This window comes from Lutra lutra, chromosome 2, assembly GCF_902655055.1.
Source record: "Lutra lutra chromosome 2, mLutLut1.2, whole genome shotgun sequence".
Lineage (NCBI taxonomy): Eukaryota > Metazoa > Chordata > Mammalia > Carnivora > Mustelidae > Lutra > Lutra lutra.
The window spans coordinates 55,100,928-55,113,131 of NC_062279.1; the positions used below are offsets into that span (position 1 = coordinate 55,100,928).

At 52.1% G+C, this 12,204-nt stretch overlaps 1 protein-coding gene across 2 annotated transcripts in view; it reads right to left on the minus strand.

The window, feature by feature from the left end:
* Nucleotides 1-603: 603 nt before the first annotated feature.
* BLK (BLK proto-oncogene, Src family tyrosine kinase) overlaps nt 604-12,204 on the minus strand; it is a 72,405-nt gene continuing 60,804 nt past the window's right edge. Inside the window, exons 7-13 of one of the 2 annotated variants that reach the window (XM_047717451.1) lie at nt 10,296-10,442; nt 9,706-9,858; nt 8,204-8,383; nt 6,935-7,011; nt 3,996-4,146; nt 2,710-2,841; nt 604-1,966 (exon numbers count right to left, since the gene is read on the minus strand). In XM_047717451.1, coding sequence (XP_047573407.1) covers nt 1,761-1,966; nt 2,710-2,841; nt 3,996-4,146; nt 6,935-7,011; nt 8,204-8,383; nt 9,706-9,858; nt 10,296-10,442 — 1,046 coding nt within the window. In that variant the 3' untranslated portion in view covers nt 604-1,760. Of the gene's footprint in view, nt 2,842-3,995; nt 4,147-6,934; nt 7,012-8,203; nt 8,384-9,705; nt 9,859-10,295; nt 10,443-12,204 lie in introns of both variants that reach the window. The other variant, XM_047717450.1, reaches the window with a different exon arrangement.

The following is a 12,204-nucleotide window of genomic DNA, read 5'->3' on the forward strand; positions in this document are numbered from 1 at the left end:
ACTGGAAATCCCAAGGACCGTACAGATGTTTGTCCTTCTTTGCCCAGTCACCTCTGTTTCCCTGCAGGGGCAGCTCCTGCGGTGAGGTTCTCCCAGCCCAGCAGCTCCCGGCCAAGACTCTGCTGCCATAATCCAGCAGCTGTGCTTGCCTCCACAACCCCCTCCCATCACTAATAAGCAGTGTGACCTGGGAATACTACCCAATCTCTTTGTGCCTGCCTTTCTTCCTCTGTACACAGCATCATAATATTCCTTGGGTTACTAGGATCAGAGGGGTCAGAACATGGCAAGTTGGTGGCAAGGGGTTCAAAGGGAGGAAGGGGTGAATAAAAGCATAAGGGATTTTTAGGGCATTGAAACTATTCTGTATGGTAGCATAATGCTGGAGGCAAGTCATTATACATTTGTCCAAAACGCATACAACATAACACAAAGAGCGAATCCTAATGTAAACTACGGGCTTTAGCTAGTAATGATGTGTTAATTTGGCCTGTCAGTTGTAACAAATGAACCACACAATTGCAAGATGTTAATAATAGAGGAAATAGAGGGGCGGGGGTGAGGGGTAAATGGACATTCTTTATTCTTTCCACTTATTTTTCATAAACCTAAATTACCAAAAAAATCTATCGTAATAAATCTATTTAATAATAATCTATTATAATAAATCTATTATAAATAAAAACAAACAAACAAACAAAAAAACCATGACAGATAGGGAGCTTCCTGAACAGTGTGAAGCCTTGAATGTTTTCTGGTGTTACCATCCCATCATCGTCCGCACATCGTTGCTGCACCTGGTCGCAGGACTCAGAGCCCAGGGCGCTTGCTCCCCGTGCACGCACCTCCAACAAGTGCGGCTCGCACCCTCCCACTGTCAGTCCTCAGCAAAGGGTCCTGGACTCAGACCAGAAGCCCAGGGATTTCTGAGGTGAGGGCGCCACCTGCCGGCCCCGCTCAAGCCTCCCCTAAAAGGCAATGACCCTTGGGTCTGCGGTGTTGTCCTTGAGGCTTGGGCTCGGTTTCCACGAATCCGCGAGTCCCTCACCGCGTCACTCATTCAAACCACCTGTGCCACGTAGCGAGGTCCAGGCTTGTCCCAAGTAACGACACGGCGAAGGTCAGATCTCGTGACTTTATTATGGAAAAGTCCCCAAAGTGCTGGACGCTTCTCTGAACGGACATCTCAGAGGACCCAGTCCTGCTTCTGGGGTAGCAGAGAGCGAGCAGGACAGGGGCGCGGACGGCGCAGGTGGGAGCAGCGGAACTCCCCAGTCACCTGTAGCCGACTTCTTGCTTACGGCGCCAGCTCAGGGTTGTTACACGATGCCAAACGTTTAACGGTGTGCCAGGCGTTTGCCAGGCACTATTCTTAACATCTTACTGGGGTTAACGAATGTAATCCTCTTGAGGAACATACGAGGTAGGTGCTATCATGGTTCTTCCCTCATTGTACAAGTAAGACAGCGGAGGAACAGAGAGGCTGAGTGACTCACCCAAGGTCACACAGCCAGAGAAGGGTGGGACTGCCATTGGATGTCCAGAGTCCGTGCTGTGTGATCCACCCGTCAGGCCACCTCTATCTCTACTTTCCTCATCTGAGAAATGGGCGTACCAATTCCTCCCTGCCTTTCCAGGCTGCCTGGGGCTGGAATAAAAGCTGCGAGGTGAACATGCCTGGTCAGTTCTACAGGATGGGTCGCAGGTGTAAGCCAACCCCGGGCCTCGCGGGCTCCGGACGCGTGTCCCTGCGCCAGGGCCTAGGGCTGCAGCTCGTACTGCTGCTCCGTGGCCGTGTGGAAGTCCTCGAGCACTGACTGCAGGAACTCAAAGGTGGGCCGCTCCTCTGGCCTGCTCCGCCAGCACTCAGCGATGACACCGCGGTACAGCTCTGGCGGGCACGAGTCGGGCCGCGGCATGCGGTAGCCGCGCTCCAGGCTGCGGATGACCTCAGGGTTGCTCATTCCTGCAGGTGGAGGGGACGCAGAGCGCGGCTGAGCGGTGGCGGGAGCCCGTGAGGCCCAGACCACCACATCCTCCCTCGCAGGTCACTGGGCTACCCAGCTGGTGCCCCTGAGAAACAACCCTTTATTTACATGTCATTCCTCCGACAACAGCTGGAGGGGAGGCTCTGGGTTGTCTCCTTAGTGCGGGCAGTTCCTCCATGTGTGGGACCCTGTCTTGCTTACCTGCCATGGGCACACAGCCCAAGCCCGTCCCTCACTGGCCAGGTGCTCTGTGAAGATGCACCAGCTGGCGGAGGGAGACCGCTGGCTGTAGGCTGCTGAGTTGGCCAAGCCCTTCAGCGGCCCGGTGGGGGGCAGGGCTGGGAAGTTGTACAGTCTGAACACGGCTTCCGGAACTACACCCAAGGTGCAAGGCCAGAGGAGAGACAAGCTGTCCTCAAGTGAGAACCAGTTTGGAGTGAACTTGAGTTCAGACACTGACCTTCACTTAATTCCTGGTTTGGGGGTTTACTGACCTCTCCTGAATGAAGGGGCACAGCCCTGTTGCCAAAAGCAATGTTGAGGAAGGGGCACAGAGCCTCTGTCCCCAGAGTGACATGCATGAGTCTCTGTTCCAACTGCGGGGACCCCATCCTGGCATAGATGTGGGCAACTCCAGGCACCAAGGATGGGATATCTGTCATCGCAGCCATTTCTGGAAGGCAGGGAGCCCATCTAGTCACTGAGGGACCAAGCCACCTACCTGGATAGGGTACACGCCCGTAAGTGACGATTTCCATCAGGAGGATTCCAAATGACCACACATCCGCTTTAATGGTGAACACCCCAAAATGGATGGCCTCTGGGGCAGTCCACTTGATGGGGAACTTGGCGCCTATGAGAAAAGCCACAGGCAGCTTTGTGAGGCCATGACCGACTGTCCCTATGCACTTTCCCTCCTCCTCTTTAGCAGGCCTTGGACCACCATCTCTGTACACAACAGAGATGCTTCCAGAGAACCACTAAGACCCACTAGAACACATGAGTAGGCATGTTGAAGACACTAGGGGTGCACAGCCCAAGAGACAACCTCTGTCACCCTGTTTGTGTTTCCACCTGGGACAGAAGAGTCATTTCCACCTCACATGTTTAATAACAGAAATCCATGGTTTGGGCAAGTCATCTTAACTGGTCCCTGCCTTTTAATCCCTACCTGCAAAATGGAAATGACAAGGGACTTGTGTGCCACCTCGGGTCACGGTGAGGAGGGAATTCCAATCCCGCTGTCCCGTGAAGCCCCCTGGAAAGCTGCAGCCTGGTCAGCATTTAGAGTAGACAGCATACAGCTCAGCACGGGATTACCTCCTTCCTTGCCCTGCTTTCTCGGTTTCCCCAGCCAGCCTGAAGCTTCCTCAGGGAACAAGCCCTATTGATCCTTCTCCTGTGCCAACTGATTAATATGCTCAGCTAATATTGCTTGCTAGCTTACTTGATACATGTATTTGACCATTTTAAATCCTCTCATGAAGAAGTTTTTTTTTTTTTTTTTTTTTCCCCTCATGAAGAAAAGCAGAGTGCTCTGTGGAAACCCTAATTCGGGTATAAGCATTTGCTCCCTGCTCATGCTTCAGAAAAATGCTTTCCATAGTGTGTTCTGGGAAACCCTAGATTTGTGGGAGGCTTATAGAAGCCAAGTGAAAAAAATACCTTGGGCTCAAATTAGTTTTGGAGAGACAGGTGAAGCAAATATATGCTGTTTCTTTGCTGCAGGACTTGTCAGTGCCTTTCACATGTTGGTGTGCACCAGGGGTCTCCAAAGAGGGTCTGAACAGCCTAAGCAGCATCTCCAAACCTACTTCATCACAAAGCCATTCCTCATCAGACACTAGTGAAGCCCCTTTACGGAAATGCTGATCTACCTGGGAGTGAGGCCAGAATTGGGAAAACCACAAAGCTCTGCTCTGAAGTGGCAAGGAGAAGCACAGGGGGTTAAGGGAGTTGGGGAAGGTGAGACCCAAGGTCTCCCTTGTAGATGGGGGCTCCGCCCACCTTCTTGAGCGGTGTATTCACTGTCAATGATGCGGGCCAAGCCGAAGTCTGCGATCTTGCAGCACAGGGTCTCAGACACCAGGATGTTGGCTGCCCTCAGGTCGCGGTGGATTGAATTCATTTGCTCGATGTACGCCATTCCTTCAGCAATCTGAGGGAACAAGCCACACAGTGAAGAACAGCGTAGGGACCTCCAGGCAAGGATGGAGCCCAACCAGAGTGCCCTGCAGAGCTGCTATCAGAAGAGGAGGGACCTGCCCATCTATCTGGAGGGCCGGTCCTCACCCCCTCATAGCCTGGAAGGGGCAGGAACACTTGGAGGTCTGTGTTTGTGTTTGTTGGCAAATGCATAGGGGGCGAGGGGTGCTGCTGGAGAAGGAGAAGAAGCAGATTCCTGAGTGGAGAAAACTGGCTTCCACCACTCTTCAGCTGAGTAAGCCATAGACCCCAGCCCTCGAAAAGCCCAGAAAAGCAGAGACGTGGATGTCAGAGCCAGAGCTGCCTGAACCCCTCACCCACTTCTCTGTCCTTCCAAGTGTCTGCGGGGGAGGAAGACAGCAGAATGAAAGCAGGAGAAGAAGGTTTTTTGAGGGGCCGGGGAAGAAAAGGGCAGGGAAGGAAGGAAAGAAAGGGTTTTATCTCCTTGCCAAGTCAGCAGCACTGTTCAGGAGCAGGGAGCCTTGGATTGGAGCTGCTTAAGCTCTCTGAGGGGTCCCTGTCCTGACCTGGAACATGAGAAAAGGGGTCTCCAGGGTGCGGAGTTGAGGTGGGCATTACACAAGACATGTGGCCAGGGAGCCAACCAGGCCCTCAGATGGCATGCGCGAATTCCAGTGGACCAGAGGCCGTTTCTGTTTCTGTCCCCCATCACCAGCCCTGGGCCAGGAATAGCTGCTCGTGTGGCGCTTGTGTCTTGCAGTCGAGGAAACTCATTTAGGCTTTATTCTTCCCACTCCCGCTTGATGGATGAAGGAATCGAGGCGGAGCATAAAATGCCAGTGTACCCCCAGACCAGCAATGGCAAGAAGGCGGCACTGGATTTCATCCCACTTCTCCGTAAGTGCCCATCTGCCCTGGTTTATTCATGAATCCATTCCCTTAGTCATTCCTGTATTCCTTTGCTAAATCATACATTTATTGGTATGCTACTGTGGGGGCTAGAAAGCTGAATACCAAATATCTTGGATCCGGATAACATTTACCAGTACTCCTCCCATTAACAAATGCGTACTGAGAAGTACTGGAAATCATACCGAAGGGGGGGAAGTTGCGAGCGAACCAGATGGGCTTTCAAGACGACTACAGCACACACAGTGCTAACAGAAACTCATGCAGAAAGTGTTCTCTGCTCCTTTCCCATCCAGGGAAATCTGAATTGAATTTAACTTGGATCTTGAACGTTGGTTAGGATTTTGCTGGATGAAATGCTAGGATTTTGCCCAGGCATTCTGGGTGAAGGGGGCAGCCTGAGTGAGGGCTCAGGGGTGTGACAGGACATCGGCGGGGGGGGTGGTGGTGGTGGTGGTGGTGGTGGTGCTGTGGGGCTGCAAAGTAGGGCACATGAATTATGGTTGTAGGCAGGATTTGCATTTCATCCTGCAAAGCAGGAAAAGGAGCGCCCAGAAGGGTCGTGTGTATGTGTGTGTGTGTCCACACACGTGTGTGCTGAGATGCAAGCATGACTAGAATGGGGTTTAGAAGCTGTTCACTTGGAAGGTTCTGATTTTCTGGTTTCCTAACCCTTAGATTCTTGGCCACCCCTAGGTATAAATGCAGGTGGCTTTTCACATCCTTTGCCCCCGGGAAGACCCAAGATTTCCCCGGGGACTGAGAAAGAGACAGAGGAGAGTGAGAAAGGCAAAGAAAGAAAGAAAGAAGGGGTGGCCACTCTTATCACTGTTTTGTGGTTTGAGGCTGGTTACCAGTGTTAATTTTCCGAGACCACTCAGCACCCTACCCAAACCCAGGTGCGCTAACCTCAGTGGAAAAAGGGCATGGTGACATCAGTTCCTGCATTGATACTAATAACAGATAATACCAGATAAGGTGGGGATGGGGTGGTGGTGTATGGTGAGGGGGAGGTTTCCTCTCTGGAGGCGGATGTGTGAGCGTTTCCGGGTCTCACCGGCTGACCACAGACCAGAGCTTTTCTGCTGAGAGTTCCAGTTTTAGCAGACACACACACTCAGGGCCATCAGATGTGTTTCCCTGCCAGTTAGAACCCTCGGCTAACATCCCCGGGGAGGAACGACCCCTTCTCTCCCTTTCGCTCTTCACCTCATGAAGCCTGGACTGTGATTCACCTGCTGGAGAAGGCATTTGTGGGCATAATCTGAGGAAGAAAGGAGGTCACGACATGCCTGCCTACACTGTCACGTGGAATTCAGGTGAACCCTCCGGGTTTCCCACACCATCCGTTCTCCTTCTCTTTAGGAATAATTGGACTCACCTCACTTCATCCCAATGGCCCAGAATAAAGACTGCATTTCCCAACCTCCCTCGCAGCCTGGGTGTAGCCAGGTGACATGGTTGGGGGCAAGGAAAGAAATGTCAAAGTAAAGATAGTAGGTGACTTCAGGGACATGACGTGTCTTTAGAAGGAAGAAGGTGGGAAGGCTGAGTGGCTCAGCTGTTAGAAGGAAGAAGGTGGGCTTAGATGACATGCTAAGTGCTGAGCAGATGGAAGAAATGTGGGTCCCTGTGTCTTTGAGGGAAAGACCCACTTATTGGCCCCCACACAGAACACCTCTGGATGCTTACAAATTTAAACCGTTATTACTCTGTGTTTTCTGCCCTTCCCAGCCCAGCCTTAATTGAGTGGCTACAACCTCTGAAGAGCCAGTTTCATGAAGCCACAAGGCACAGAGGAGAGGGTGGGGTTCTGGGTCCATTTGGTCATCACTACTCCTGAGCTTTGCTGTACTTGATAGCTCACAAACCTGGGCTGACATGTCGATCAGTCTGGGGAGGGACAATCTGCTACCTTCATCCGTCTTCAGGAAATCCAGCAAGCATCCTAAGGAAAGAGAAGTTGCAACCACTCTTGTGCAAAATGAACCAACCCCGGCTGTGCCGGTCCCTCCCATGTGTGCGCTGCCCCCAACCTGGTGTCAGGAAGCATGGGGCACCCTGTCAGATCTCCGGTACACAGAGAACAAAACCACCCACAGCTGCAGAGTGCTTTCTGCTTTACAGAAATTCTAGTCTCGGTCGTCAGAGCATCCCAGGTGGCAGCCACTGTGCTCCCAGTTGCTCAGAGGAAGTTCAGTTTCAACAAGGGTCAGAGCCACCCAGCCGGGGAGCCAGGAGCAGAACCTGATCTCCCGACTCTGTATTCAGTGCCTGTTCCTGGCATGATGTCCCACAGCGTCTTCCTGTCCCCTTCACCCTTTGTTGGCAGAGATTCTGTCTCTGAGGACCAAGGGTGCAAAAAATGCCAGCACGGAGACCCCTGCCTCCTGGGGTTTGGTGCGGGGGACAAATGCAGCTCCACCGTGACATCTAAGAACTGGGAGGGATGGCCACCTGAGGGGGGGCTGGGTGGGCGGCCGAGGCATTGTGCTCCTAGCTCAATGTGGGACCCCCTTAAGGATGATTTCTAAGGAGTTAGGTTAACATGGCAGGTTAGGATCCTACAGAAGCGTTGGGCAATCAGGGTCACAGGAAGGGTGGGAAGGAGCTCACAGGCTGACCCCCACCCAGTGCTCCATGAGATCTTGGCTCCACTGTGGACTTCCATGGCCAGCTGGCCTGATCTCTCTTTTCACCCATGATGTCATTTATGGTTGTCAGAGGTCCACGGCTAGTGAGTGGCAGAACTGGGGCCAGAACCATCTCTGGATGCCCAGTCGAGCACTCTTGGCAGTGCTCTGCCCTCCCTAGTGGGCATCAAACAATGCTGGGCATAGAAGATGCCTTCCAAAAATGTTGCCTGAAGTGTGTCTGAATGGGGGACACAGCTCTGGAAGAACCATTGACCCATATTGTTTCCCACCGTCCTTCCTTCCTGCCCCTCAGTCCCGTGGAAAACCTAAAATCTGTAGGATATTGGCTAATTGGTGGGGCCCATGGCCCAGGGATCCCCCATGGAGGTCCCCTCACTGGCAGACCCACTGCAGCAGATCAGCCTCAGCCTTCTGGGCTCCTCAAGCCTTGACCCTGCCCCTCCCCACCCCTGTCTGACGATGCAGCCCCATGCAGGGCACCACCTCTGGCCATGTACTCGGTCACGATGTAAATGGGTTCCTTGGTGACCACGGCATAGAGACGAACTAGCCTCTCATGCTGGAGAGTTTTCATCATGTTGGCCTCTGCCAGGAAGGCCTCTGGAGACATGGTTCCCTCCTTTAAGGTCTTGATGGCCACTTTCACATTGTTCTTGTAATAACCTGCGACGGGTCGGAGAGAGAATAAAGAAACCATTCAGAAGACCCGGACGCTATGGGAGGTGATCACTTCACTAAAATGTCTATAAGCTTCCAGGAGCCATCCTTATTCTATAGGTGGAGGACTGAGGTCAGAACTGTCCCCTAGGGTGGAGCCCTGGACTCGAACGTTCAGGTCCTATAGGTGACAGATGAGCTGGCTTTTCCTGCAGGATGCCAGCCTGTCTCAGCCTCTTGTGCCTGACTGGAACCTCAGGAAGTTGAGAAACTTCCCTGCCTGGAGGGAGGCTGTTTTACCTCCTAGCCCGTGCACCAGGTCTGTCCTGGTGTGCCGTGTGCCTTCTGTCCTCCCTATAGCCTGCCTCCTCTCCCGACCTGAGTCTCTTCTACCACACAATAGCTTCAGCATGGAAATGGGCATCACAGCCCATGGCAACACTGCTGAGGAGGCAGAGGTGGCTTGTAGACCTCTTTCCCTCCTTTCTGTGTCCTGAAACTTTCCTTCCCCTGTACCTCCACATTCTCCCCTCCCTCCATCAAGCTCCCCCATCCACACTGAAAGGTAAAAGATAAATCATAATTGACATGCCCTTCTCAGGGGATCTTTGCAAGGACCTATGTAGGGCTCCACACATAGGTGTTTCAGGCATCAGTCCCGGGTGCTGGAGGAGGGTTTGGGGACACAGTAGGATCTCACCTGGGTATCATGCCCCAGAGCTATGGACCGGTCCAGGAATAAAATAAAGCACTGCCTTTCATAGTTTGCTAGTGCTCTTGGTGAGTACAAGAGTGTCGTCAGCTACACGTACAGGGACCGGGGAGCTCAGTGACCTAGCTCGTCACCCAGCTACAAGCAGTGGCTTGGTCTATTATTCGACTTCTGGAATTCCTGGGTCACGTTGACCATGTTGAACAGGTCATTTCCATCTGGCAAACCAAAGCTAAGAGGAGTTAGCCAGATGTTCAAGTTCACACACCAGTTCATGGCAGGCTAGCCCCGGGCAGTGAAAAGTGAGGGAGGGAACCAACTAATGTGTTGGGAGAGCTGGAGTCTGTTCCTACTGCACCACCGTGGTGTCCTGACAGCGGAGGGCAAGTCACTGCAGTGTCTTAGACTTGCCTTCATTACCTCATCTGTAAAATGGGTACCATCGCCTCTGGCCCTTCTCCCAAACAAGCTTTCTGCAGTCAAATGCTCTACCCCTGAGCTATACCCCCCCAAACAAGCTTTCTGGAGAAGCACAATACAGTGTGCATGTCCCGAGCCTTCTGTGCTTCAGGACACAGGGCAGGGAGAGAGAGGCTTCTGACTACCACATACTCACCCATCCAGACATCGCCAAACTGCCCAGACCCGAGTTTCCTGACCAGCTTGAGAGACTGCCGGGGGATTTCCCATTCATCCTGGGCCCAGGGGTTTTGAGGAGCCAGGCTCACACAGGGTTGGGTCAGCCTCTGGCATAAACCATCCCCTTTCTCTGCATTAGGGAAGAAGAGATGGGGCTGGAGATTACCACAGTAGCCCGATCACAGGTCTCCCTCGGGAACCATATCCTTCCCAGCTGTGTCCCCTTCTTGTTTTTGCCAACCACACTCCCATGTCCAAGTACACATATGCCTGTGTTCACATTTGCTATACACACTCTCTGCTATTTGCATTCATTTTGCATAAAGCAAGGCATGCTGTCATTGACCTGCTCTAAGACTGAAAATCCTAGTTATGCTCCAAGTGGTCACATGCTGAGTGAGTCAGTAGAAAGGATTGGGGAAATCGACTTTGAATCACTGTGCCGATATTTGCCCAGCTTTGGGATAACCCCCTACCCTAAGATGGCACCAGTGATTCACATGATCTTGAGATCTAGTGATAGATCCAAGGGCTCCTCTGCACCCCTGTCACATCCTCCCCTCTTACGAGAATAATGTTGCACCAAAGCCTGGAGTGTAGGGAAGGTGATGCGGGGGGAGATGTAATAGCCCCCTTCATCCAGGGAGCGGATCTTGTAGTGTTTGATCATCTCCCCCTGGGTGGTCACATCCTTCACAGTCAAGGAAAAGGCACCTAGAGGAGTAATAAACACACAAGGCATACAGAGGGAAAATCAGGGTTGAGATTTGGGCTTCATTTCAAAACCACCAAAATTCTGCCCTCCCTTTTAACTCTTTCCACCATAAGTTACCTTTCTTTCATCTCAACCTCAACCCTCCAGAAAGCCTTCCCTATCCTTGCCACCCAACTCAGACCTTGATGTTTATCTCCCAAAACTCAGGCAGGGAATCCCAGAGCTCTGAAGCAAACATGCTGTCCCCTACTTGGGCATCTGGTCATCCAGGTACCTCCCCTTTGCCATGGACTATTTATTGAGAAATGTAGAGTTATTGGAGGAATTAGAGGATTGATTGATTCCTGGATTCATTCAACTCACTCATTCTAGCTGAAAAGGCTGGCTCTGCCCCCACAAGGAATAGCAAACACCAAACTTAAGCACTCATGTCCGTGGAGGAGAATATAATAAGCTATTTCCCAGGAATTCTATTCAAATTCATAAACATCTCTGCACCTTGTCATGTATATTACTGTCTGCCTGCAGACAGGGATAGCAGATGCTAAAGGTTAAGATCAATTTAGGAGGCAAGAGTTTCCACTGGAGAAACGTCTTTCCACGACTTGATATTCTTATAAAATGTCTCTGTCCAGCTCTCTGGGTAACACGCCCGCTACTCTTAATGGGAAGATGAGGAAACTGAGGTCAGGAAGAGGAATGCTAGTGGACGGTTGAGGGTTCCCCATCCTCGGGAGAGGACGTTTTTGCGGTAAGCGATACAAAGCTCCACCGCTAGGTGTCAGGCTCGGACGCCTCTTCTTCTGGGTGTGCATGCCTGGTTTTTCCGCGGTGCTGTTAGTCTCCCTCGCAAACCACCTTTCCCTCTCAGCTCCCTTAGCTATTGTGCCTCTCATCACCTACTTACAAACCATGCAAGATGTGTGTGCACCTTGCTGTCGCCAGGCCCATCCCACGCCCGCGACCGCAGCTCCGCCCTGCTCGCTGCAAACTGTCTCCCCTGCCTCGGCCCGGTAAGTGCAACCGGGTCTCACTATCTAAGAAACAGGAGAATGGCTCTAATGAGTTCATTGAACCTTGCACCACCCAGGTAGTGAGGAAGAGGGCCTTTCTTCCCCACTCCTCTTTTTTTTTTTTTTTTTTTTCTCTTTTCAGCTGGACGTCGTGTAGGCTGCATCATAAGAAGCCTAGGAGACCCTGCTCTCCTCCCCACGATGCTGCTACTGGAGCTCATGATTTAGGGCTTCCAGCTTGCCCGGGGTTCATCCAAGGGCCTGTCCCCCTTTTCTTTTCACAGTTTAATATCCTTCTTATTGTTATTCCTCCAAATACTTTCAACTGCTGGTTCAGGGCTCCCAGAGATTGAGATTTAATGCCCGCAGAACTGTGCCTTCAGATTGGGAAACTAGCTGATCCTCACCCAGGTACCCATAAACAGAGGTTTGAGAGGCTAAGAGACGACAGAGGCAATACGGAGTGAGAATTCACTTCCCCAGCTTCTGTGGGCAGTGTTCCTTCCCTGTCTTCCATCCGCTGGCTGCAGTTTTCAGATGCAGAGGGAGGGCACTTGCTTCGGAGTTCTGAGGAGCATGTGTGCACATGTGTCTATGTCCGTCTGTGTGTGTGGGCTTGATGATGCTGGGGCAGTCCTGTAGCCCTGCCTCCAACTGGCCAATTTCCAGCTTGGACTAGCTTCTCCATGGTGGGCAAGGACAAGAGGGGTACCCCCACCTTTAGAGAACCCCTTCCTCTATCCTGAGG